Here is a 26954-nt window from a genome sequence, read left to right as displayed (position 1 = left end):
TGTTTTGATTGCCACCTCTGCTTGTATATCGGGGAAATCAAAAGCTTTTCAAAGCCACCTTGTGATGTTAACATAAATAATGTTTTACTTAGTCTGGGAAGAAAAAAAGTAGAAAGCCGTCTTTCATTTAAGTGTTCGATAAATTTTATGTAAGGCTCAAAAAGCAGTGGCCACTGTTTGCTTTGGAATCTCATGTCCCTAGAAGAATTTCCCATACTCACCAGAATAATATGGGCAAAAACCAAACAATACCACATAGCAAGTCAGAATAGGACTAAGGCCGGCCATAGATGGTTCGAATTATTAATGGTCAGGCTGAATGTACCAAGTTGATTAATCGATCAACTTGGGTACAACCAGCCTGCCGGATTCACTTGCAATTATCGCAAGCGGCTGCTATAGATGCTGGCAATAATCACAACCTTCTACGGAAGCCATCTCCGCTGGCAGCAGGCAATTCCCATCAGCACTCTCTGTGTTAAAGGGGGAATTTTGCAAATTTCTTTCTTGCAACCCATGGTGGCCTATTATGATGTCTGTCACAAAAGTTTTGTCTCCTGGTGACAGTAATTAAGTTAAAGGTGTTTAAGGAAAGTAAAAATAAATAATAATTAAAAAAAAAAATACACAAACTCTCCCCCCTTTCCCTGTACCCACACAATGTTTACTCTGTGTTGTGGTGCGTTACTAAACATGTTACAGCGCACTGGGTTTGATTTACTAACTGGAGCGTGCAAAATCTGGTGCAGCTCTTTTTTTTAATCAAAGCTTAAAGTGTTACTAAACCCAGGACCCTGCATTTAAAATATCTGGTCTCCCACAGTACACAGAACATGGAATTTTTTTTTAGTAAATATAAACCGCTAAACAACTTTTCCTCGTTAGCAGGTATAGCAGTCTCCTGACCCTCTGTCTGAACAGTGCTGATTGGCCCTGTGTTGATCACATGCAGCCTCCCAAGAAAAAAAAAAAAAATCTCTCTCTAGCAATACACACCAAACTCAGCATGCGCGGCCTGACTCCATAGACTCTGTTTTAATCAGGAAATTATTAGGCGTCAGTGGTGGTAGTGGTGGTGGTGGTGGAATCAGAGAAGCCAAGATCAAACAGCCTTTTTACACAATGTGGAGGATTAACCCCTTAGGTTCCACAGTGAGTATAACAAGCATGCTTTACTGCATATACAGACTGATTTTACAGTTGTGGGTTTAGTAACACTTGAATTGAATAAGCTGAAATTTAAAAGAAGATTGGCTACAATGCACATTAGGTACACAACCCAACAGGCAACATCTCACAGAGCCCATTTATATCTTTGCGGTGCTTGAACACTTTATTTCACACAGCTTTAGTGCATTGTGGTGGTCCTATTCAAAACTAATTGCACCACCAGTCACTATACTGCAGATTGCGAATTATCACAAAGCAAAAGGTATGAAGTTGGCTTCAAGGACTTTTAAGGGTTTCCTAGTCTTCCTGATCAAGCACTTTGATTGGCGGTCACAGTGGTTACATGATTGTGAGCCCATCTTACCAGTTCCCAATATAAACAGTGACAGTTGAGAGGTTACTAACGTTACGAGCTGTAAGTAAACAATACCAAAAAGTGAAAAATAGTAAAGACGGTCAAGTTTCCAGAGATGAAAAGTGGGAGGCTGGGCCCAGCAGTGAAAGAGATAAAGCAAACGGCAAGGCTACACACACTGCTGTGATGACATCACTGCTGTATAGGATTAGGAAATGTGGATCGGAGGGCTGGCAACATTGCTGCAATTCAACAGTGTTGTCGACCCTATGTAGAAACCAAATGCTATACAGTAGCACTGGCAGCATCAATAATAGCGTCAGTAACATTACAAGGATTAAAAAAAAAAAAAAAGAAGAAGAAGAAGGTTTATGGACTGGTTGTATGAATCATGTAGTTGTTTTACAAAAAAAAAAAAAAATTCGAAGTTCAAACTCAAAATAAAAATAATTATCATTACTGAATACATCAAAGTGCCTTCCTAACATATTTTGTCTCTGTTTTCAAGACTAGAAACTTGTACTCACAGGAAGTCCTGATATATCGGAATACTTCTTTGCAGGTTTGCACGAAGGTGGTGCATCAATATTGAAGTCTGATTTAAAAAATAAATAAATAAAAAAAATGGAAAGATACATTAACATGATCATACAACATACATATAGCAGAACATCGCAATCTAAAAGCATCTGTGTGCATTTGTATAATGTCATGCTGTACAATATGACTGTTAATTAAGACCCATATTGTACTGTGTCTAGTCACAGTGCAGAACAGTTGCTAGAGCTACATATGCTCCTGTTTTCCCTGTCTGTTTCTACTCTTTCCTCAGCTCACATTCTGTCCCGAGCTGATGGGGATCTACAGCAGTTATGTATTTATAAACACACATACATAATTATATATTAATCATCAAGAATCGTTATCGCGATCTTGACTAAAGTGTTTCACAATTCTTTCTATGCAAATAATTCTTTCTGCTCTTCTGAAGCCACAGTCCTCAAAAGAAAGGAAGAGGAAAAACTGGGCAGTCTGCCAAGAATCAAAACATTCTTTATCAGTTGAACTTAAGTATAAACATTGTAACAATTCGTCAATGGAATAGACTTCGTTTGTAAGTGAAAAAAGTTTGACCACTTAAACACTAAACCTTTTTCTGACATTTGTTGGTTTCAAGTTAAAATATTTTTCTTTTTTTTTGCTAGAAAATTACTTAGAACCCCCACACGTTGTATATTTTTTTAGTAGACACCCTAGAGAATAAAATGGAGGTTGTTGCAATATTTTACGTAACACTGTATTTGCGCAGCGTTCTTTCAAATGCAATTTTTTGGGAAAAAATTACTTTAATTAATTTAAAAAAAAAAAACCTAACCAGTAAAGTTAGCCCATTTTTTTTGTATAATGTGAAAGATTTTACGCCGCGAGAATCGTGATCTTTTTATTCTAAGCAAAAAAATTGTGATTCTCATTTTGTCCAGAATCGTGCAGCTCTAATACATACATAGATACATAAATTTTATTGGTTGAACTAGATGGACTGGTGTCTTTTTTCCACCAAACTACTGTATGTAACTATATACATAAAAAGGCCTTGGCTCTGCAGCTGCAGGGGTCTTCATAGTAATCTCACTGCAGGCCAAATTGTTTGGATCAACTACACCTCCTTGCAAGGCAAACAGCCAGCATATAGGCTTTGTCAACAGGATCAGGAGAGGAGTGACAGAGGAAGCAGCAGCTCCCAATCTTACTCAGTGATCACAAAAAAAAAAAAAAAAAAAAAACACAACATGTGAGTTACCCATTGCCAGGACAGCATGTGACAGCTTGGCTCCATCTACCTAAAACAGGAAATTCAAGGCACTGCTTAGATTCACTGCTTTAGTAATATTAAAGAACTGAAAGGTAAACAGTAGAACCTACTGTGAATTAAGTTTAAACCCCTAATTGCTAAAATAATTGCAAGGAATTCTTTGCTGTCCTGGACTATTCCTGGAAACTGAGTTACCATGTAACTAATACTGTTTTCCCCAGTCATCTTCCAGGACAGCAGCGTCTGTTCAGCTGACAATTTTCTGGATGGCTTTCAATTTTTCAAATCAAAAGCTGTCAGGTGGGAAGAGGATCAACAGGGTCACCCACTAAGCAGCTTTTGGTCATCTCCTGATGAACCCGCTGAATTTTGAACATTGTATAGGTCATTTTAGTCTTGACTGGAGAGTAGGGCAATAGGATTGTGTCGAACAACTGTAGGAAAATTTGCCAGACGGCACCTCTGCAAAGCTGTTCACAGAAACCATTCGTTTTCTATCCACGTAGAGGCCAAAGCACTCTGAAATTACCTCTAATACTATTGGGGGGGGATTACAGTATGTACAGTATGCCCTGAAATGACATATCTGGACTGGATCACCTCTCTACAGTGTTTTTTTTAAATCTTAGCAGCTCTCTTAGGTACTGTGAATACAAATAACATTTTATTTTTTCCATGGTCTGAATTTTTTAAAGGCACCTTCTTTGTTTTTTGCCAAATTCCAGCTGCCTTGTGTACCAATATACCATTAAATGTACTTCTGTTGCAGAAAAGAAAAAGCTTTGTATGTATTTTAGGACAGGCATACCTCAGCCTCCAGCTTGTTCCATATAAATGTCAATGACTTCCTGGTATGTACATTTAAAACTTTTAAAGGCACAGGAAGTAATTCACTAGATGACCTCATTGGCACACACCCTGCACCTGCCCTCCCCTCCAGGAGATTGCTCTCACCCACCTCTGTACTCACATGCAGGTAGTAGTATTGAAAACAAAAGTGTGTCTCTTGGCAGTCTGTAACCCTCCCCACACACTATACAATCTGATTATACAATCTCCTTTATATATACACAATCAACTATGTAGTGCAAGGACTGGCCTGATTGGATACAGAGTGACTGGATAGACAGATGTGTCCTCCTATTATATCATTTTGATAAATCTAAAGAAGATCGTACAGATGTGAGAATGGCAACCTGTATAGACCCAAAATGAACTAGTCACGCTTTCAGTGCCATTAATTGTTAATGGCACCCCAAATGCAAAAGCAAACTCATTTTTTCACACAGCAAAATGTGTGAGTTAAAAGCAGCAAAAAGAACAGTAAAAAAACATGCAAACCACAACACCCCAAAATGTCCCATGAGCTACTTTTCCACGTGTAGGGCAGTCCATTGAAATTAATTGGCTGCCCTATGCATGTTACGGGAAAAACGAGTCAAAAACGTGTGCTCCTACTAAGCTAGGTGTGAATGGGGCCTAAAAGTAAAACTGGTGTGTTTAGACAAGAATTAGGCTACATTCACATCTGCGCGTTCCTGAACAGAAAATGCGTGCTTTGGCGCATGTTTCAGAAATGCGCTGCAAATGCACATGCTGCTTGCATTGGCATTAAATGTTAACAGCTCCCCAAATGTGGGTAACAAATGCGCATTTACGGTGCAGTTTGTCGCACTCTGTATCCAATCAGGCCTAGCAAATAGAATAAAAATCTAAATCAAATCAATATTTAGTGTAACTACCCTTTGGCTTCAAACCAGCATCAATTCTTACACTTGCACAAAGTTAGGGATTTTATAGGATTAGAGTCAGTTGTATGATTAACCAATTATGCCAAGCAGGTGCTAATGATCATCAATTTCTGATACAGGTTAAAACATTAACTGAAACAGAAACAGCTATGCAAGAGGCTTAAAACCTGGTGAGGAACAGCCAAACTCTGCTATTAAGGTGAGGTTGTGGAAGAGAGCTTCATGTCACAGATCATACACCATGGCAAGACTGAGCACAGCAACAAAACGGCCAATGTTGGAGACCGTACACGCAGTGGTTGGCCAAGGAAACTTAATGCATCAGATGAAAGACATATGCTTACATCCCTTTGACATGGGAAGATGTCCAGCAGTGCTATCAGCACAGAACTGTCAGAAACCAGTGGGACCCAGGAACACTCATCTACTGTTCAGAGAATTCTGGCCAGAAGTGATCTTCATGGTAGAATTTCAGTCAAAAAGCCATACCTTCAACGTGGAAACAAGGCTAAGCGACTCAACTATGGATTAAAACAAAGGAACAGGGGAGCAGAAAAATGAAAGCAGGCGCTCTTGACTGATTCAACATTTTTAATATTTGGCTGTAGCAGGAGGCAGTTTGTTCTCCAAAGGGCTGGGAAGCGGTGTAATAATGAGTGTCTGCAGACAACAGTGAAGCATGGTGGAGGTTTCTTGCAAGTTCGGGGTTGCATTTCTGCAAATGGAGTTGGAGATTGTCAGGATTGATGGTGTACTCAATGCTGAGAAGTACAGGCAGATACTTATTCATCATGCCATACCATCAGAGGCACATGCCATTGGCCCCAAATATATTCTGCAGCAGGACAATGGCCTCAAACATATAGCAATGTAATTAAGAACATTCAGTTTAAAGAAGAACAAGGTGTCCTGGAAGTGATGATTCCCCCCCCCATCTGTGGTTTGTTTTCCAAGATGTTTGGAACAACCTACCTGCCAAGTGCCTTCAAAAAAATGTTTGCGAGTGTACCTAGAAGAACTGGTGCTGTTTTGAAAGCAAAGGGTGGTCACGCCAAATATTGATTTGGATTTCTCTTCTGTTCATTTACTTTCCATTTTGTTAATTGATCAAAATAAACTATTTACACTCCTATTTCTGAAAGCATTCATAATTTAAAGCATTTTTTCACACCTGCCTAAAACTTTTGCACAGTAGTGTATAATGCACTGCACTATTACATCATTGCATCAAATGGAATAACCTATAAAAGTGCCCACTCCTAAGTTACTTCATGTGTTATATTCCTTATGAAGAAAAGAGATTTAATTTGTCATGTGCTAGGTAACTGGAACCATGTCCTATAACCCTGCTTTCAGGCACAGTGAGTGCATTTGGTAGGGCCCGATTGTGAAAGGATTTAACTCTGCTGGGTGAAGCCTCAGCAGCAACAACCCCTGTGCCATCTTTTCCATGAACATATTCAAGGACAACTACAACCTGAATATAATCAAAATGATATTCATAAGGAAACTAACTCTAATACGGTGTAGAAAAAACTATTACAAAAGGTTAAAGCATATTGTGGAATGCATGAGGGCAGTATAGAGGTGTATTGCCTACTAAAAAAAAGGCAAGAAAGGCCTATGCCTCAAAGGCAATTAAAAATATCACATGTACAGAATAACAGTGAGAGTGGGGGGGGGGGGGGGGAGAGCCAAGGGAAAGGAAAGACAGATTCTTAGAGGGACAAAGAGGGCAATCTGTGACAAAGACCTGAAACACCGAACTATATGTGGTCTATCAGGCGCTCGGGTTCGGCACATCACGGATCTGGTGGACAGATTACTGGGAGGGGCTGGGGAAGACCCAGCTGTCATGGTGCATGTTGGCACCAATGACAAAGTCAGAGGCAGATGGAGTGTCCTAAAGAATGATTTTAGGGAATTAGGAGCTAAATTGAGGAAAAGGACCTCCAAGGTAGTATTTTCAGAAATATTACCGGTATCTCGAGCCACACCAGAAAGGCAGAGGGAGATTAGGGAAGTAAACAAGTGGCTGAGGAGATGGTGTAGTAAGGAGAGGTTTGGGTTCCTGCAGAACTGGGCCGACTTCTCAGTCGGTCACCAGTTCTATAGAAGGTATGGACTGCACCTAAACGAGGAAGGTGCAAATCTGTTGGGAGTGAAGGTGACCAAAAAGTTAGAGGGGCTTTTAAAGTAGACGACGGGATGGGAGGGTCCAGAGGTAGAGATAGTCAGCGCTAAACATATTCCAGAGGGTAGTATTGGGGGCATTAGTGGTAGGTTGACTAAAGCACATAAACCTGAGGTAAGTATAGTAATGAGTCCTATTTGCAACCTTGGAACACCCAAAAAGAAGACAGTAGGCGACCGTTCTAAACTATGTGGCATGTTCACCAATGCCAGGAGCCTGGCGTACCATATGGGAGAACTAGAGATACTGTTGTATGAGGAGGATTTGGATTTTGTGGGAATTTCAAAGACTTGTTTCAACAGCTCTCATGATTGGCTGGTAACCATTAAAGAGTATTTCCCTTTATTGCAGGGATAGGGAGGGTAAAAAAGGGGGAGGGGGTATGCCTGTATATCAAGAATAATGTACAAGTGAATGTGAGAGATGACATCACTAGGAGCTAGGGAGGAGGTGGAATTGTTATGGGTAGAGCTCCAAAGGGATGAAACTAAGGGGAAAGTAATACTGGGAGGCCTCCTAACCTGAGGGAGGAGGGGGAAATGGCCCTCCTATCACAAATTGGATCAGCGGTAAGGAAGGATGGAAGGTGTCATTGTAATGGGGGATTTTAGTTATCCAGACAGACTGGGCGGAAGGAACCGCACATTCGTCTAAGGCTCGCCAGTTCCTAAATGTTTTGCAGGACAATTTCATAGGTCAGATGGTAGACGCACCAACTAGAAACAAAGCGTTACTAGTCCTACTTATTACCAACTATATAGACCTGATCATGGATGTGGAAATAAGGGGCAATTTAGGAAACAGCTTCAATTAGCTTCAGTATAAATAACACAAATAGGTAACATAAGGGGAATACAAAGACACTGAATTTCAAAAGAGCCAACTTCCCTAAATTAAAACCTTGCTAGAAGATATAAATTGGGAGAAAATCTTAGGAACAAAGAACACGGAGGAGAGATGGGTTTGCTTTAAGAGCATATTAAGTAAGGGCATTAGCCAGTGCATCCCTTTGGGAAATAAATTTAAAAGAGCAAACAGAAGTCCTGGATGTCTCATATCGATCGATATGGGTTTTTCTCGGCTGATGCCGATATTTAGAAATCGCGGCGGTCGATGGCCGATATATGATGCCGATTTTTTTGGGCCAATTTTTTTTTTTTTCCCCCTTCATCTCATAAAATCTAACAGATAGACCCCTTTCACACTGGGCGCGTTTCATGCGCTTTTGGGCTAAAAATAGCGCCTGTAAAGTGACTGCAAAACGGCTCCCCTGCAGTCTCAGTGTGAAAGCCCGAGTGCTTTCAACACTGAGGTGATGCGCTGGCAGGATGTTAAAAAAAAAGTCCTGCAAGCAGCATCTTTGGAGCGGTGCATACCGCTCCTCCACCACTCCTGCCCATTAAAATGAATGGGCACCGCTACCGAAGCACCTGAAAAGCGATTCGGTAGCGGCGCTACACTGGCGCATTTAACCCCTTCATCGGCCGCTAGCTGGGTTAAGTGCCCCGCTAGCAGCCGAATAGTGCCGCTAAAATGACGGTAGCAGCGTTTTATATCTTACATTTAAACATTTATTAAACAAAACAAACCTCCAATCAGTTCACTTGTATGTATAATTTATATCTTAAATATTAAATACACAAAAACAGGTAATCAAAACTTTTGGCCGAAAAAAATGGGCTAACTTTACTGTTTTAGTTTTATTTTTTAATTCATTAGTGTATTTTTTCCAAAAAAATTGCGTTTGAAAGACTGCTGCGCAAATGCCGTGTGACATAAAATATTTACCGCTATTTTATTCCCTAGGGTCTCTGCTGAAAAAAATATATATAATGTTTGGGGGTTCTAGGTGATTTTCTAGCAGAAAATACAGGATTTTTACTTTTAAGCAATAAGGCCCCTTTCACACTGGGGCGTCAGCGGTAAAACAGCGCTATATTTAACCTAACACTAATAAGTCACCAGGACCAGATGGCTTGCACCTGAGGGTACTTAGGGAACTCAGTCAAGTCATTCCCAGACCATTGTTCCTAATTTTTACTGACAGTCTACTGACTGGAATGGTACCAGCTGATTGGCAAAAAACCAATGTAGCACCAATATTTAAAAAAGAGCCAAAATACATCCCTGTGAATTACAGACCAGTTAGCCTAACATCAATAGCATGCAAGGTCTTGGAGGGGATAAGAGACTATATACAAGATTTTAGTAATGAAAACAGTATCATTAGCAGTCATCAGCATGGATTCACGAAGAATAGTTCTTGACAAACCAATCTATTAACCTTCTATGAGGAGGTGATCTGCCATCTAGATAAAGGAAGGCCCGTTGATGCAGTGTATCTGGATTTTGCAAAAGCATTTGACAAATCTCCCCATAAACTTTTACTGTACAAAGTAAGATCAGTTGGCATGGACCATAGGGTAAGTACATGGATTGAAAACTGGCTACAAGGGTGAGTTCAGAGGGTGGGGACAAATGGGGAGTACTCGGAATGGTCAGGAGTGGAAAGTGGGGCCCCCCCAGGGTTCTGTCCTGGGACCAATCCTATTTAATTTATTCATAAACGACCTGAAGGATGGGGTAAACAGTTCAATCTCTGTATTTGCAAACGATACTAAGCTAAGCAGGGCAATGGCTTCTCTGCAGGATGTGGAAACCTTGCAAAAAGATCTGAAAAATTAATGGAGTGGGCAACTACATGGCAAATGAGGTTTATTGTGGAAAAATGTAAAATAATGCATTTGTGTGGCAAAAATATGAATGCAATCTACTCACTGGGGGGGGAAACCACTGGGATGGAATCAAGGATGGAAAAGAACCTGGGGGTCCTAGTAGATGACAGGCTCAGCAATGGCATGCAATGCCATGCCAAGCTGCAGTAAGCAAAGCAAACAGAATATTGGCATGCATTAAAAAGGGGATTAACTCCAGAGATAAAATGATAATTCTCCCACTCTACAAGACTCTGGTACGGCCGCGCCTAGAGTATGCTGTTCAGTTCTGGGCACCAGTCCTCAGAAAGGAGTTGCTGGAAATAGAATGAGTACAGAGAAGGGCAACAAAACTAACAAAGGGACTAGAGGATATTGGTTATGAAGAAAGGTTACGAGTACTGAACGTAATCTCTGTGGAGAAGAGACGCTTGAGAGGAGATATGATTTCAATTTACAAGTACGTACTGGTAGCCCCACAATAGGGATAACACTTTTCTGTGGAAGGGAGTTTAATAGGAAACTTAGCCATTCATTAACATTTGAAGAAAAGAGGTTTAACCTTAAACTGCGTAAAGGGTTCTTTACTGTAAGAGCGGCAAGGATGTGGAATTCCCTTCCACGGGCGGTGGTTTCAGCTGGGAGAATCTATTCTAAAAACTGTAATATTGACAAAAAAAAAATCCACACACATAGGTTGGACTTGATGGACTTGTGTCTTTTTTCAACCTCACCTACTATGTAACAGGTCATAAATTTCATATATGAGGCCGAGCTACAACATAAAAGAAAACCTAGTCAAGCCTCAGCAGCCAGGCAGTTTATCGTGGAGCTATTTATTTCATTAACACATTCATGATGAAACAATAAAATATGAATATAATCAAAATAGTACATGCATACGTGCACAATTGCATGTATAGAAATACGTAGAGACAAAACATATTGCAGAATACATAAAGTCAGTACTGAGGTATATATATATAATATTATTATTATTATTTATATATATATATATATATATATTTTTTTTTTTTTATTACACACACACACACATATATACATACATACACCTCAGTACTGACTTTATGTAGAAAAGTCTAACACATAATTAAGCAACTCAAGCAAATTAACCATCTGCCACAAAGTAGACAATTAGAAATATCACATACAGTGAATTTCATATACGAGTACTGATCCGCGACACAAAGGCAACATAGTTAAAACCATATATAAGGCCTGATTGTCAGCATAGAGATAGTCTACTCTAGCAGCTAGAGGTTCTGCACATGTCACCTATTCCATGTACATGTTCGTGCTCAAACAATATAATGTAAATACAGACAAAATAAATAATACATAAGTGAACCGACTACAATGTTATGTTTTCAAATAATACAGACACTGACTATACTGCAGAAAGAATAAGCTCATGGTTTATGATGTAATCATCCAAGAAAGGCCCAACATTTAGGCCTCATGCACACTGGCGGTTAAAATAATGTTAAAAAAACACCAGTGGCTTTCCAGTGAGTTTTGCAATGTTTTTGCAATAGCGGTTTTTAGTGTTTTTCAGCGTTAGCGTTTAACGCTTTATTTTTTTTACAATGGATCAAAAACGTTAAAAAATGTTGACGAGACGCATTTTTGAGTGTTTATCGGCGTTTGTGCTTTTTTGGGCGTTTGACGTTAGAGCATTTTTACAGCAGAAAAGCTCCTCTCAGAACCCACTAGTTTTGGGGGTTTTTTTTCCAGTCAAAAAATGCCCCAGCCAAAAACAGTTGATAACAGCCTATGCGTGCATGGACACATAGGATAACATGCTGGAGAGTTTATTTACTGTAGAAAAAAAAAGTCTGATGCCAAAAACAGCAGCTGTAAAAACGTCCAAAAACATTCAGTGTGCATGAGGCCTTACAGACAAGTATGTAAATGAGGCTTATGCCACCAAACACATGCAAATTATTACATATAGGTATAACCTAGTTGCCAAGAACCAATACATCTCTACATGCTGGTATCCAACTAGAGGCACAGCTTCAGCCTCTAGACCTGAACATAACCAAAGATCTTAGCTGGAATAGAAGCAGAATACTGCATAGCCAAATATTACATGTATACTCAATGTATATAGACAGCGATTCACCAATACACTGCAGTACATAAGAGTAGTTTTTCCGAGCCCACACTTGGGTAAGAAACAGTCATAACCCTTCAACTCAAAAGGTCTTAACAAGGCCAGACCTGATACTAAATAATCAACAAAAGAGGTGGTAAACATACTAGCCTGGTGCTGTTACCAATGCAATCAGTCCCACGCTTAAAGTGGAGCTTCACTCAAAAAGGAAAGTTATGCTTTAAGTCCTCCCCCCCCCCCCCCAAAAAAAATGTCATACTAAATGTGGCGGGGGGGGCGGGGGCGGGGGGACTTAAAGCATAACTTCCCTTCCGTACCCATTCTAGGCGATCCAAGCAGAAGTTTTCCTCTCCGCCTACGTACCTCCCTGCAGTCTTATGGGACACGTCCCAGAAGACTGCCGGACCATGCACAATGCATAGCATGGCTCACAGATGTGCAGTGGGCAGCTGGCTGTGAAGCCTCATTCACACACCTGGCTGCCCACAGTTAAGATGACCAGCCCGGGAAAGGCTAGTGAAGAGCTAGGGGGGAGGGAATATCACCGCTCCAGGTAGGTCAAATGAAAGTAGAAAACCTCTCCTCCAGTTTTAGAAGCCCAGGTGCTGGCAATGCATACAGCAATCAACATAGGAAAAAGTTGGTCTCCTAGACCTGCTGGCGCTCGGCGAGAAAACCGGCTTTAAGAGCAACAACAGCGCCGGTGTGAGGGACGGAGCGAACGCTTGGTGAGAGGAACCAGAGGGGTAGAGTGAAAGGCTCCCATTTGAGACATCAGCAGCTAAGTAACGAATTGGCCTCAGCAACTGGGGCTGAGGGGAGTGAAGCGGTGAGCGGTAGTTAAGAACATAAGGTAATGCTGAAAACCAACAGACATGTGTGAAGACGTCTGATGCAGGTGAAAGTTTTTTCTATTTGTCTCGAATCGCATATCTGCCACATATGCTTATTTAAGCTTAGCCCATAACAGAAGAAACATAAATATAAATTTATTGCACTCTCACTTGGAACCTTCTCTGAGCTGATCTACTGCTTAGCGGTTGTTATTAAAGACTCTATACATATAAAATCCATAAGGTAACGTTGGAGATTGACTATCATGTGTGAAGACGTCTGATGCAGGTGAAAGCTCTTCCTACTGTTTTCAACCTACATATCTGCCATATATGTTTGTTTATCCTGAATGTATAGCTGAAACTAATAGAAACTTTCAGCTGGAACTGGGGCTGAGCTGAATCCATTGCTGCCTTTCTTTATTTAACCCTTGCCGTTAAAGACATTATATCTGCGATTCAGAAAGTTGCAATTCTAGTCCCGGGTGTGAGACAGAAGGGGAGCAAGCTGGGGAGGCCAACTAAACCAAACAGCAATAGTACAAATCAATGTAAATAGAGGAATGGTGTTTAAAAGCTGGCTATTATGACTAAAGTGGCAATTTAAAATGCAGTATTTCACCGCCTATTATTTAATCTCAGGCTCAGTTGAGCAGGACGACATTGTAAACTCTGGACATATGTAAAAGGGACAGTGTTTCCCCTTTTTTTTGGTTTGTTTTGTCGTTCTTTTTGAGTCCAACAGGAATTAACAGGGTGAAATAACAAGTGATGATGCAACACTGGGCAATGCTTTGAAACAATGTGTAAACTGGTTAATCCTTAAAGGAGAAGGAGAAAGGAGGAAAACAACATGGTGGGGAAACGAGCTGCTGAGGAGAAAGTAAACCAGCCCCAACAAGAAGGATCCCAAGTCACACGCTCTACAAAAAATCAGACAAATCAAGCAAAAGCTGCAGCAGCAACTAGAGCGATTTGCTAGGACATCTCTTTCACCAGCTAAATCTACACAACTAACCCACACAGTTCCATCAGGGACTGGGAAAAGTTCAAGCAGTGGACCAGTGCCGGTGGTGCCAAGCCCGACGACTGCCTTGCATATAAAGGAACAAGAAGCAGGGAAAGTGGATACATCAAGCGGTGACAGAGCAACTAGAAAGCTCTCTAACATAACAGAGGCAGATATGGAGGGAGAACAAAGGGGAAGAGCAGAAGAACCCACAATGAGGGACCTCCTATATGCGATAATCGCATGCAAGGAATCAATCGCAGGGGTGGATGCCCAATTGAAAGGCATAAAGGAGGAAATCGCAGTGATAGGCGGCAAGCTGAAGGAGATGGAGGAAAGAACAACGGCTTTAGAAGAAAGATTAAGTGCAGTAGAAGATACGTTATCTCCACTCAAACAGGATGTCATTGAGATGAAAAAACGCATAAAAGAACAAGCAGCCAAAATGGACGAATTAGAAAATAGAAATCGAAGAAACAACGTAAGAATAATTGGCATGCCTGAGCGGAGTGAGGGGTCTAACCCCATAGAGTTCTTGGAGGAATGGGCCAAAGAAATATTTGGGGCTGCGACTTTTTCTCCTTTTTTTGGCATTGAGCGTGCACACCGAATTCCCTCTAGACTTCGTCAGGGAAAAGAATATCCAAGGCCCATAATCATAAAATTGTTCAACTTTGGAGATAAAATATCATTGCTCCGGAAGGCAAGAGAAATGAGAGAGATTCTATACAAGGGGGCCAAAATTTTATTATTTCAGGACTTTTCTCCAGAGCTACAAAAGCGCCGAGCGGCATACATACCAATCAAACATACGCTACAGCAAATCAAGATGGACTATGCACTGCTATACCCAGCCCGATTGAGAGTGACTAATATAAATGGTATACACTTTTTTGATTCCCCACGGAGTGTTGAAGAGTGGTTGAAGGACAACGGGAAAACAGCACGGAATACAGAAGATGAGAGATCAGAGACTATTTAGACTTTTTTTTTTTTTTTTTTTTTTTTATTATATAGGGGTAGTGGGAAGGAAAGGGGAAGAAAAGGGATCACAGATAATAATTAATTAAAAAATAAAAATTAAATAAATGTTTAGTGTTGGCAAGTAAAACACGGATTAGGAGGGGGATTAGAATGTAATAAAATAGTGGAAGATTGATATATTAATTAGATTAAAATGGGGCTGATATGAGTATTTACCTTCACAAACACAAAAGTCATCGCACAGGAGTGGCACTAAAAAAGGTTGGAGAGGGGGGGAGGGGGGAGGTAGGTCCCCGTAGAATAGGGGGATACAGAGATGTATGGTATGGAAAAGATGGGAGGGAGTATGTTGGGGAGTGAATATAGGTGGGAGGTCAAGATACAAGCCCCTAGGGTAGGCCCAGTTGGGCGGGAGGGGAGGGGGGGGAGAAGAAGGGTGGGAAGGTTTGGGAGGGAGTGGGGTGGAGAGGAGGGAGGGGAGGGGGGGGTAGGGTAGGCACAAGAAGGGGCGGATTTATGCAATTAAGAAAGGGAAGTTATCACAAGTATAAGTTTTGCCACAAATATTTTTTGTATCACACAACTGACAAATGGGGGGAAAAAATAAAGTTATGTAGAAATGTATTGTATGCTGGCAGGGTCCTTGGAATGGTTAAAACCCAGAAGGCCAACGGTGTTATGATTTACTATTTATGTAGCTGTTTTCGATTCTATGAATGCAGAAAATAGAGAGCTATCATGTATGAGTAAAGGGGGGAAAAAAAGGGTATTTTATTAATGACATGGAATGTAAGGGGGCTGGGGGATAGGGATAAGAGAAGTGCAATGTTTAAATATTTTGATAAAATGAAACCCCAGATAATTTGTTTGCAAGAAACACATATGCGGCCTGACTCTGTACATTTATTGCGCTCAAGGAGATACCCGATACAGTTTCATTCTATGCATACCTCATATTCAAGGGGGGTTAGTATTGTGATCTCCTCGGATATCTCCTTTGAGTGCTTGCAACAGAGAGTGGATAAGGAGGGAAAGTTTGTTTTTCTACTATGTAAGCTTAATGGACTAACGGGTATAATAGCTTCCATATACATTCCTCCGCCTTTTTCAGCAGTTCCCCTTGGGTGCCTATCGCAGTTCATGGCTCTGCATCCGGGGGTCCCGGTGTTAGCAGTAGGAGACTACAATAATATCTTGGATAATTCCCTGGACAGAATGTCTTTGACATCCAAAAATATGAGACATACCTCTGGGAGGACGGCTTTTGCCGCCCTCCTCGAGGAATTGGGACTTAGGGATGTATGGAGGGAGAGACATGACAAGGATAGATGTTACTCCTGTTACTCTGCAACACATGATGGTTTCTCACATATTGATTTGGGCCTGGGGAATGAGTCACTTTTTCAGTGGGTAGAGGACTCTGCATATGAGCCGCGCCTTCTGTCTGACCACTCCCCATTTTGGGTACGGCTGGGCATTATTGGTACCTCGAGACAACCACTGTGGAAAATGAACCCATATTGGTTGACTCTGCTTCCACAGGCAGATAGAACGGGAGAGGTTTTACGGGAATTTTTACAATTAAATGGAGGCTCAGCCAGTAAAGCGGTAGTCTGGGATACACTCAAAGCATTCTTGAGGGGTTACCTCATCAAAGAAATTGCGGGAGTTAAATCCCGATCCAGAGAGTGGGAAACCAGGGTACGGGAAGAACTGAAAGAAAGGGAGCAGGCCTTAATAATTGACCCATCACAATCTAATCAAGAGCTATGGAGAGAGGCGCAGGCAGTACACAATGCGGTATGGCTATCTGCAGCAGAGAAGAGAAGATATTTTCAGCAACAAAGTTATTTCGAAGAGGGGGAAAATACTGACCGCCTATTAGCTCTAATAGCTAGAGAGCAATGGGAATCTACAAATATACTAGCTATAGGGACTGAAACTGGAGAGAAGCTAACTCTCAGCTCAGACATAGTAAATAGTTTTCAGCAGTTCTACAGGGATTTGTACTCTAGTAAAACCAGGTATAAACCATCGGACTTGGAACAGTTCCTACAAACCTGTCCTTTTCCGCGGTTAACGGAGGAGGAGAGGGAAACTCTGAATTCCCCAATTTCACTGGCTGAATTAACGGAAGCATTAGAGGGGGCAATGCGTCATAAATCACCAGGCCCAGATGGAATACCGGTAGAGGTATACTCCCATTATAGGGAAGTCCTCTTACCGTCATTGTTGCAGACAATAGAGGAGGCTGGGGAAGTGGGAAGGTTACCAGATAGTATGCAAGAAGCAATAATTACAGTTCTTTTGAAACCAGGAAAAGATAGACTTCTAATGGATTCATACCGTCCAATTTCGTTATTGAATGCAGACGTTAAGTTGCTGGCCAGTGTTTTGGCTAAGAGGCTTTCTCAGGTAATTGGCAAACTGGTTCATTGTGACCAGTCTGGCTTTATAGCAACGTGCTCTACGTCTGATAATATAAGGAGGTTATACATGAATTTGCAGATGCCAGTGGACAATCCGGGGGGTAGGGCCATTCTGTCACTTGACGCGACTAAGGCGTTTGACAGTGTGGAGTGGCCCTACCTCATGGAAATACTGGAAAGATTCGGAGTGGGAGGTAAATTCATATCCTGGGTAAGAGTACTGTATTCCAAACCTAGAGCCAGGTTGCGCATCAATGGGATCCTCTCCCCCCCATTTGGATTATATAGGGGGACTAGACAGGGCTGCCCGCTGTCTCCATTACTGTTCGCCTTGGCGATTGAACCCCTGGCTATACTGATCCGGAACTCACCTGAGGTAGTGGGGTTTCGCAGATTTCAGAGAGAGGAAAAAATATCTTTATATGCAGATGATGCACTTATATATCTAGGCGATATGTCCTCTTCTTTGCGGGCAGTGATGGAGATAGTGGGAAACTTTGGCAGCTTTTCGGGCTTTGCAATTAATTGGTCGAAATCAACTATAATGCCATTAGATCAGACGAGGGAGGGACTCCCAGAGGGGGCTGAACAAATTGCTATTGTTAACTGCTCTAAATATTTGGGAGTGATGGTGTCCCCAGAGCCAGCCGAGTATCTTCGACTGAATTTGGGGCCACTGCTCACCAGACAGAAAGAAAAATGTAACAGTTGGTGTAGGCTCCCATTGTCAGTCGTAGGGCGGGCAAATCTAGTAAAGATGATCTGGGCCCCACAGCAATTGTATATCCTCCACAATTCACCAATATGGATTTCAAAGAAGTGGTTCAGACTAATAGACACATTAACGAGAGAATTGATATGGAAAAAAAAGGTGCCTAGATTAGCTTGGAAACACTGCAATATGAAAAAGATAAAGGAGGGCTGTCAATACCCCACCCCAGGTTATATTTCTTGGCATCACAGTTGCAACAAATGGCAGGATGGGGTAGAGTGAGAAATGAGGACCCTATATGTAGATTGGTGACCATCTCGGAACCCACATTGGCGGCGGCCACCCATTTAGAAATGGATCTACCAAGTATGAAGGGATTAGAACCTATGAGTTCTCTTTTTAAAAGGGTTTGGGGGAAACTCGGAAAATATTGAAAATAACGGCGTGCTCCCATTCACACCAATATGGTATAATAAAAGATATACTGAGGTTCAGGAGTTGCGAGGTTTCTCACACTGGAAGGAAAGGGGGATTTGGTTCTTCTCACAAATCTATGAGGGGGACGTATTAAAGTCATATGAACAACTATGTAGGGAATTCCATTTGCACCCTAGGGGCTTCTACCAATATCTTCAAATCCGCCATGCGCTACAGGCACAACAAACAACCCACTCCTTAGGAGTAAAAACAGTCCCAATACTGAATGAAGTTTTGAAAGCAGACACAAGGAAAGGACTAATAACAAAAATATACAGGGAATTATTGATTAGGACCCAAGATCATACATCATTAAAGTGTCGGAAAAAATAGGTAGAGGATGTAGGCGAGATAAACGATAATCAGTGGGAAGCGGCACTCAAAGCCATCCTAGTGGTCTCGTTATCTGCATCACAAAGGTTATCACAATTATTTATTTTACACAGGGCCTACAGGACACCAGTGCAACTCCACAGGTGGGGAGGTAGGGATTCTTCTGCGTGCCCCAAGTGCGGAGTGCACAGGGGGGACTTTATTCACCTAATGTGGAGATGCCCAAAGTTGCATAGGTACTGGGAAGAGGTATCCAGACGCATTTCTGGGTTGGCGCAAATCCATATTCCCTTGAATCCGACGGTTTACTTGCTTGGCGCCATTGAGGCAAAAAAAAGGTTCCTTGGAGGAAAGTATCTTATGATAACTAGATTGATGTATTTAGCTAGAAAACTTATCGCAAGATACTGGATGGCTCCTACGGTGCCCACTGGGAAGCAATGGATCTCATATGTAAATTCCCTCCTTCCAAGAGAAAGACTGGCCTACAACCGTAGAAACGACAAGGGGAAATTTGACAAAATATGGCAACCCTGGTTGAGGGAGGCGGAAGTGGCCCCCCATCAACTGGTAGTGGAAAAGCTCCGGATGTAGAGCAGAGGGAATTGCGTAGAAAGGAAAGAACAGGCAAAGAAATAGTCGGAAAAGGAAGAAGCAAAAGGAGGGGAAAGGAAAGGGGAGAAGGAGGAGTAAGATAGCGAGTGGACCCAAGGGGTGATAACTACACAACAAAGAATAGGTTGGGGGGGAAGCCAGCGGCAAATGAGGGAGTGGCAATTAAAATAAAATAAAGCAACCCTAAAGTGATGATTGACAGGTAGATGTGTGGGTGGGAGGGGGGAAGGCTTGGGGCGGGCAAGGGATAAGATATGATATTGAGAATATAATAATAGAGAATTTGTATAATTTTATAGAAATTGTATTATTATATATTATGTATAACTGTTTTGTGAAGTATATGTATTAAATTAAAATTAAAAAACATTTTCTGAGAAAAAAAAAAAAAACATAGGAAAAAGTTCTGGACAGCCGCACTCCGGAAAAGTTTTTGCCTTTTATTCAAAGAATATTATCAAAAATACATGCTATAGCAGAATGGAGAAAAAAGCTAGCTTTTTTGTCCATTCTGCTGTGGCATGTATTTTTGATAATATTCTTTGAATAAAAGGCAAAAACTTTTCCGGAGTGCGGCTGTCCAGAATTTTTTCCTATGTTGATTGCTAGTGAAGAGCTAGCCCGAGTGAGGACAGAGCTGGATCCCTGGACAGGTGTTATTAAAAAGTCAGCAGCTACAAAAGTAGATTTTTTGCAGAGTGAAGAACCTCTTTAACTAACTTTTATTAAATACATGTATGTCTATGCAGCATTTGCACACAGGTTTAGCTCAGCAATCTGTCCGTTAAATGTTGCTGTTGCAGGAGCCACATTTTATGTTTTAGTTTAGTCCAGGTTTTGGTCTATTGTGCTTAAAATACAGCACAAAGAGCCCTACCACAAAAGACACTGTTTAGGCTGTCACTTTTCCTACTTGCAAACAAAGAGGAGCATAAGTAAAAGGTAAAATAGATTAAATAGCCCCAGCACCCGTGCACACCCACAAGTGTGACATAACAGTAAGAAAGCTGAAACTCTTGCCTACATCAGAGCGGATGGCACTCTGCTCTGCAGGTTGAGGTGCTAGTATTGCAACCTGCACCTCCAACTTGCCATGCCAATAGCAGACAGGAACACTTAGCACAATCAAGTCCTGCATCTTTAAGAAGCAAACCCATTCACTACTCTGGCCCTCAGTCACCAGCATTTTGATGTCTGGGAGTCAAGAGATGCCAGAAGAAGGGCGGAAGGGAATGGAATAGAATATGTGGCACATGCCCAGACCCACAGGCCAGCCACTAACCTGCAACTATCAGATATAGCTCATCCCCTTTGTGGCACATGGATGGAACTGCCAACAGATGCACAACAGAGTTGCTGCTCAAATCCAGCAAAGCAGCATTGCAACATATCTCTTAATTGGACACCAAACCTAGGCAAAAGCAGGTCTGTTAAATCTTCCTAGGGGTTACAATTAAAACCACTTGGCCTGTGGACCTAGCTGCCAGAAGGAAGCCTCAAGGTAGTAAAGACAATGCTCAGAGAGATAAAGGCGAAGGGCAGAATGATATCTTCTGTGACATGCAAAAGAGGTTTCCTCTTCCCAATCCCACCTATTCAAGCCAGATAGGTCCAGGTCGCCATAAATCACCAGGCCCAGACGGGATTCCGGCAGAGGTATACTCCCACTATAGAGAGGACCTCTTACCATCACTATTGCAGGCTATAAGGGAGGCTGAGGAACTGGGGTATCTACCGGATAGTATGCGTGAGGCAATAATAACAGTAATTTTAAAGCCTGGGAAGGATAATCTTCTATTAGACTCATATCGTCCAATCTCGCTATTAAACGCGGATGTTAAACTGTTCGCAAGTGTCCTGGCCAATAGGCTATCTCGAGTGATTAGCAGGTTGGTCCATCGTGATCAGTCTGGCTTTATACCTACCCGATCTACATCAGATAATATAAGGAGGCTCTACATGAACCTTCAGATGCCAGTGGACAATCCGGGGAGTAGGGCCATTCTATCTCTCGACGCCTCAAAAGCGTTCGACAGTGTGGAGTGGCCCTACCTCATGGAAACACTGAAAAGATTCGGGTTGGGAAGCAGGTTTGTAGCTTGGGTAGAGATACTCTATTTTAAACCTAGAGCCAGAATACGTATTAATGGTGACCTTTCGCCTCCATTTGAATTGCATAGGGGGACGAGACAGGGTTGCCCATTGTCTCCATTACTGTTTGCCCTGGCAATAGAGCCTCTAGCTATAAAGATCCGGAATTCAATGGAGGTGGTGGGGTTCCGTAGACATCAGAGAGAAGAAAAAATATCTTTATATGCAGACGATGCACTTATATATTTGGGCGACATGACCTCATCCTTGCGGGCAGTAATGGAGATAGTGAGAGAATATGGCACCTTCTCAGGCTTTGTCATTAACTGGTCAAAATCAACGCTAATGCCCATAGACCAGCAGAGGGACCGACTACCAGTGGGAACGGAACAAATAACAATAGTTGACAGTTTTAAGTACCTGGGAGTGATGGTGTCCCCAAACCCGGCCGAGTACCTCCGGCTGAACCTGGAACCACTGCTCTCTAGGCAGAAACAAAAAAGCAACAGCTGGTGTAGGCTCCCCCTATCAGTTATAGGACGAGCAAACCTAATAAAAATGGTATGGGCACCCCAACAATTATACGTTTTCCACAACTCTCCGACATGGATACCAAAAAAATGGTTTAAGCAAATTGACACACTAATGAGGGAATTGATATGGAAAAAAAAGACACCTAGAATTAGCCTAGAAACATTGCAATACGAAAAGGATAGAGGAGGGCTTGCAATACCCAATTCTAGGCTATATTTCTTGGCATCACAATTTCAACAAATGGCAGGATGGGGTCGAAAGGGCAATGAGGACCCTACATACCAATTGGTGACCTTGACGGAACCCACACTAGAAGCGGCCTCTCACCTGGAAATGGACTTGCCAAGTATGAAGGGGGTAGACCCAATAAGTACGCTTTTTAAAAAAGTATGGGGTGAGGTTCGGAAAATCTTAAAGATAACAGGCGTGCTTTCATTTACGCCGATCTGGCACAATAGTAGATACTCTGAGATCCAGGGACTACAGGGGTTCACACAATGGCAAGAAAAGGGGATTCAGTTCTTCCCACAACTATATGAGGGAGAGGTGCTGAAGACATACGAACAATTATGTAGGGAATTCCACTTGAACCCGAGGGGCTTTTTCCAGTACCTCCAATTGCGCCATGCGATACAGGCACAACAAATAACGCACTCCCAGACAACACCAGCAGCTTCACTTTTGAATGAGATCTTTTTGGCAGATACAAGGAAAGGGTTAATATCCAAAATATATAAGGAGTTGCTGAAGTCAACCCAGGCTCATACACTGTTAAAGTGCCGAAATAAATGGGTAGAGGACATAGGAGAAATAGATGAAAAACAATGGGAAATGGCGCTCGAGGCTATTCCAGTGGTGTCACTCTCCGCAACCCAAAGACTGTCTCAATTATTCATTCTTCATAGGGCCTATAGGACATCAGTACAGCTTTATAAATGGGGTCGAGGAGACTCCCCACTGTGCCCCAAGTGTAAGGTACACAGAGGGGACTTTATTCATTTAATTTGGAGATGCCCAAAGCTGCATAGGTACTGGGATGAGGTTTCCCAACATATTTCCAGGGTGGCGCGGGTCCACATTCCCCTTAATCCGACCGTATACCTGCTCGGAGCTATAAATGGAAAGATGTACCCGGGAGGAAAGTACTTCATGTTATCTAGACTGATGTATCTCGCCAGGAAACTTATTGCAAAGTACTGGATGGCTCCAACTGTCCCTACAGTTAAGCAATGGATTGCCTACGTTAACTCGTTTCTCCCTAGAGAACGACTGGCGTACGCCCGTAGAAGCGATCGGAGTAAATTTAACAAGATATGGCACTCATGGCTGGGGGATGTGGACCTGGCCCCACATCAATTGATAGTAGAAAGGCTTCAGATGTAGTGATCGGGGGGGGTGACGTAGAGAGGAAGAACGAGACTGAGATACCCGAGGGGAAGGAAAGCGAGAGTAAGTACATAGGGGGGGGAGAAGAAGGAGGAATAGGAAGTTGGCTTGTAAAATTAATGACAACAAAATCAGATAAATAAGAACATTGGATAGGAGGGAAACCTGCGGTAGTTGTACAGGTGGTGCAAGAACCATCAAAGGTAATATGAAAGGTCTGTTGTGACGGAGGGGAGGTGGGGTGGGGAGGGGTGGAGGGGAGGGTTGGAACAAAGTGAAGGGAAATGGAGGAATGAACTAGCAATAGAGATTTGATTTTGTATGGAGGAAGGGCGGGAACACGAGAATAGGATTACATAAACCACACACTTTATACCATGTTTTGCTGTACAATATAATGTGAATGACTGAAACTATGCTCCTCCTTTCTTGCCAGACATAGCCCCTGTGTGGGCCGACCTGGCTTTTGCCTTGCATTGTTATAATTTCATTGGCATATGTGCAATAAAAAGAAATGATTAAATTAAAAAAAAAAAAAAAAAAAAAAAAAAGCAGATAGGTCCACTATTCCTGGGGTAGAAACTGAGCTGAATAGCGTATGGATGCCCTTGCAACTATCACAAAGGGCTTGCCATATTGATGTTCCGATGTTGTTCCTGTAAACACAGAACAGAGACAGCTAGTCTGAGCTTGTTCATTTATTGTGTGTGAGCCTTATGTTTCCGGTTTTATGTGGTTGGAGCCACACTAAAAAAGACTGTTCTGGAAGATGACTGAGGAAAAATATGCAGTACATCTCTACAATACATGCACACTTCCCCATAGTTTGTCAGTTTGAAAGTCCTGCAAAAACATAAAAATATCTGTTGCTCTGCCAAAAATCCATTGTGCTCCTAGCGTCCTGTAGTGAGCCGACAACACATTGCCTCCGCTGCATTCAAATCCCAAGTAGTGCTGTCATCTATGCCTAGTTCTCTTCTGCTGGTCTATAGCACAGCTCCCTCTCTCCTCATCTCACTAACATAATGAAGAGGTGTTCAGTAATGGAAAGGAGAATTGGGCAGGGGTAACGCTGCCTGATATTTCAGTGTAGCAAAGCTAGTGGGGTTGAATTATTACAGACAAATAGACTATGTACTTTGCAAGTGAAGTTGATCTAGAGCTTAGTAAATAAGGCCAAACTTTGCTTACTTTCATCCTCCAATTATGTGAAAACAAAAATGTTGTTTTTCCATTTTCCTTGCCTATGATTGAGTATCCTTTGTAAAGTGAAGCTTTACCTCATTACCTAATTTTCTAAGCTCTGGAGCACAGTATATTTGCCTTTAGTAAATCAACCCCAATGGATACAGAACTTGTGCACACAACAGATTTCTGGCAAGAATAAACAGATATGGTCTGTGTTGGCAGTGCTCATGACAAAATGTAAAGAAGAGAAGAGATGTGCTAAATATGTTTTTTTCAAATACTGTATAAATAAAAGCAAAAAAGATGTTAGGTGTTGCCAGTGTTTTAGAAATAGAGTTGTAGACAGTAAACACGACAATGATTTTGGATTATTTATACTAAATGATTATTTTAATTATACTAAATAATTTACAGTTTGATGCAGCTAATAATCACCTAAATAGCATGACTTGTGCTTTCCTGCAAAGTCAATATAGCTACATCAGTAAGTAATGAGACCACAATTCCTGCACACATTATTTTAACCTTTTAAAATACTACAAAAAGAGTCAGTTGCACCATGGCTTACTTTTGGTGTGTCTGGAGTCTCAGTGGCAGACTACAAGCTGAATCAATGCATGAAATAAATAAAACACAAGATAGCGCCATTTTTGCTCCATATTAAGCTGATCTAGCTTATACTCTAAAGACAATCAAATGCCTAACACACAGGAAAGTGATGTAAGCCGTCATGGTTTCAGTGAAAGTTATTTGTTGGATTTTATTATTTATAAAGACACGCTAAGCAGCTTACAGCACGGATCATTTAGTTGCCATGGCAATGCCCTTTCTAAGGCAAGAATCTGTTTCAGGTTCTTCCAGGTCCTGTTCTTCTTGCCAGCTGCCGCTCCTCCAATTCCTGAATGCTGCCGAAGACAAAGTAAAAAAAAATTAAAAATCTATTGAGCTTAATTATGGACCATAAAAGGGCTATTGTTATTACATATCAGATTCCAGGTTATACAAAGAATGGAACAACAAACCAGAAACAAATCACATAAAAACAACATTTATGTTTTCACAGCCTAGGTAATAGTTAATGAATTAGAGTTCTGCCTGGTACTAATCAACTTGAAGATATGGCATATTCCTTTAAAAGAAAACTGTTTTCTGACAAACATGAGATATAAATTTGATTTCAGCCCATGGATTCATTTCATGGGCTGAAATCAAACCGCACCAAAAGTAGTGCATGCAGTAGTCACCATGGTACCATGCAATCGGATGAGGGCAAATGAACTGCCTTCGTGACCTGAGTTTGGGGTGTCATTAACTTAAAGCAGAGGTTCGCTAAAAAAAAATTATTAAAAGTCAGCAGCTACAAATACTGCAGCTGCTGACTTTTAATATATGGACACTTACCTGTCCAGGGAGCCCGCGATGTCGGCAGCCGAAGCCGATCCATCCTTCGGCTCTCGGCTGCTGCCGCCGCCGCCATCCTTGGTAAGGGAATAAGGAAGTGAAGCCGTGCGGCTTCACTTCCTGGTTCCCTACTGCGCATGCGCGAGTTGTGCTGCGTGTCCTCTCTAGTCCCTGCTGTGTTGTGTCTCACAGAACAAAGAGGTGGAGGAGAGCGTAGGCGCCGGAAGTGGCGTAGGTCACCGCAAGCTCCGCAGTGATCTATGCCAGGAAGTGGGAGCAAATACCTGTATTAGACAGGTATCTGCTCCCTCCTCCCCCCTGAAAAGTGCCAAATGTGACACCGGGGGGGGGGGGGGGGGGGGGTGGAACTCCACTTTAAGAATGACACCTGCTGCAGATTGCAGTGCAGTTTCCCTCATCGCTTTCTGGTGCGAACTGGCCCTTTAAGAAGAAATATACAAAACCCGTTCTGCTTATGAAGAAATTCAAGAAGAAAAAAAGCTGTTCTTCTTGGACCTTAAAAAGACTTCTAATCCAACTCCAGACTTGCCTCTGGCAGGTGGGATTTAGAATCCTGCCTCTGGCCACAGCTCTAAGGCAGGCCATACATGGGTCGAGTTTCGAAAGAATTTTCTTTCGAAAATCTTATCTAAGAATTTTCATTCGTATTTCGCACCATTAGTGGGCTGCAGCAACAGCCGATTTTTGTGCGGCAATCAAATTTGAGTAATCGGACATGTTGGAAATTTTTTGAAAAGCAAATTATTTTTTAATCAATGATGGGAGAATCGTGTGAGAAATGTATTCGAAAAAGAAATGCACATGTGC

At 41.9% G+C, this 26954-nt stretch overlaps 1 protein-coding gene across 1 annotated transcript in view; it reads right to left on the bottom strand.

Annotated features, from left to right (window-relative positions):
* The window catches only part of INO80C (INO80 complex subunit C), a 55423-nt gene that overhangs the window by 11995 nt on the left and 16474 nt on the right, over window positions 1–26954 (bottom strand). The window contains exons 2-3 of the mRNA XM_073630781.1: window positions 25519–25630; window positions 2053–2120 (exon numbers count right to left, since the gene is read on the bottom strand). Of these exons, the coding sequence (XP_073486882.1) occupies window positions 2053–2120; window positions 25519–25630 (180 nt within the window). The remainder of the gene's footprint in view (window positions 1–2052; window positions 2121–25518; window positions 25631–26954) is intronic.

The sequence above is a fragment of the Aquarana catesbeiana genome, linkage group LG05 (assembly GCF_042186555.1).
Source record: "Aquarana catesbeiana isolate 2022-GZ linkage group LG05, ASM4218655v1, whole genome shotgun sequence".
In the NCBI taxonomy this organism is placed as follows: Eukaryota; Metazoa; Chordata; class Amphibia; order Anura; family Ranidae; genus Aquarana; species Aquarana catesbeiana.
Note: the sequence above shows the minus strand (reverse complement) of the source record. Positions and strands in the feature narration are given on the sequence as shown.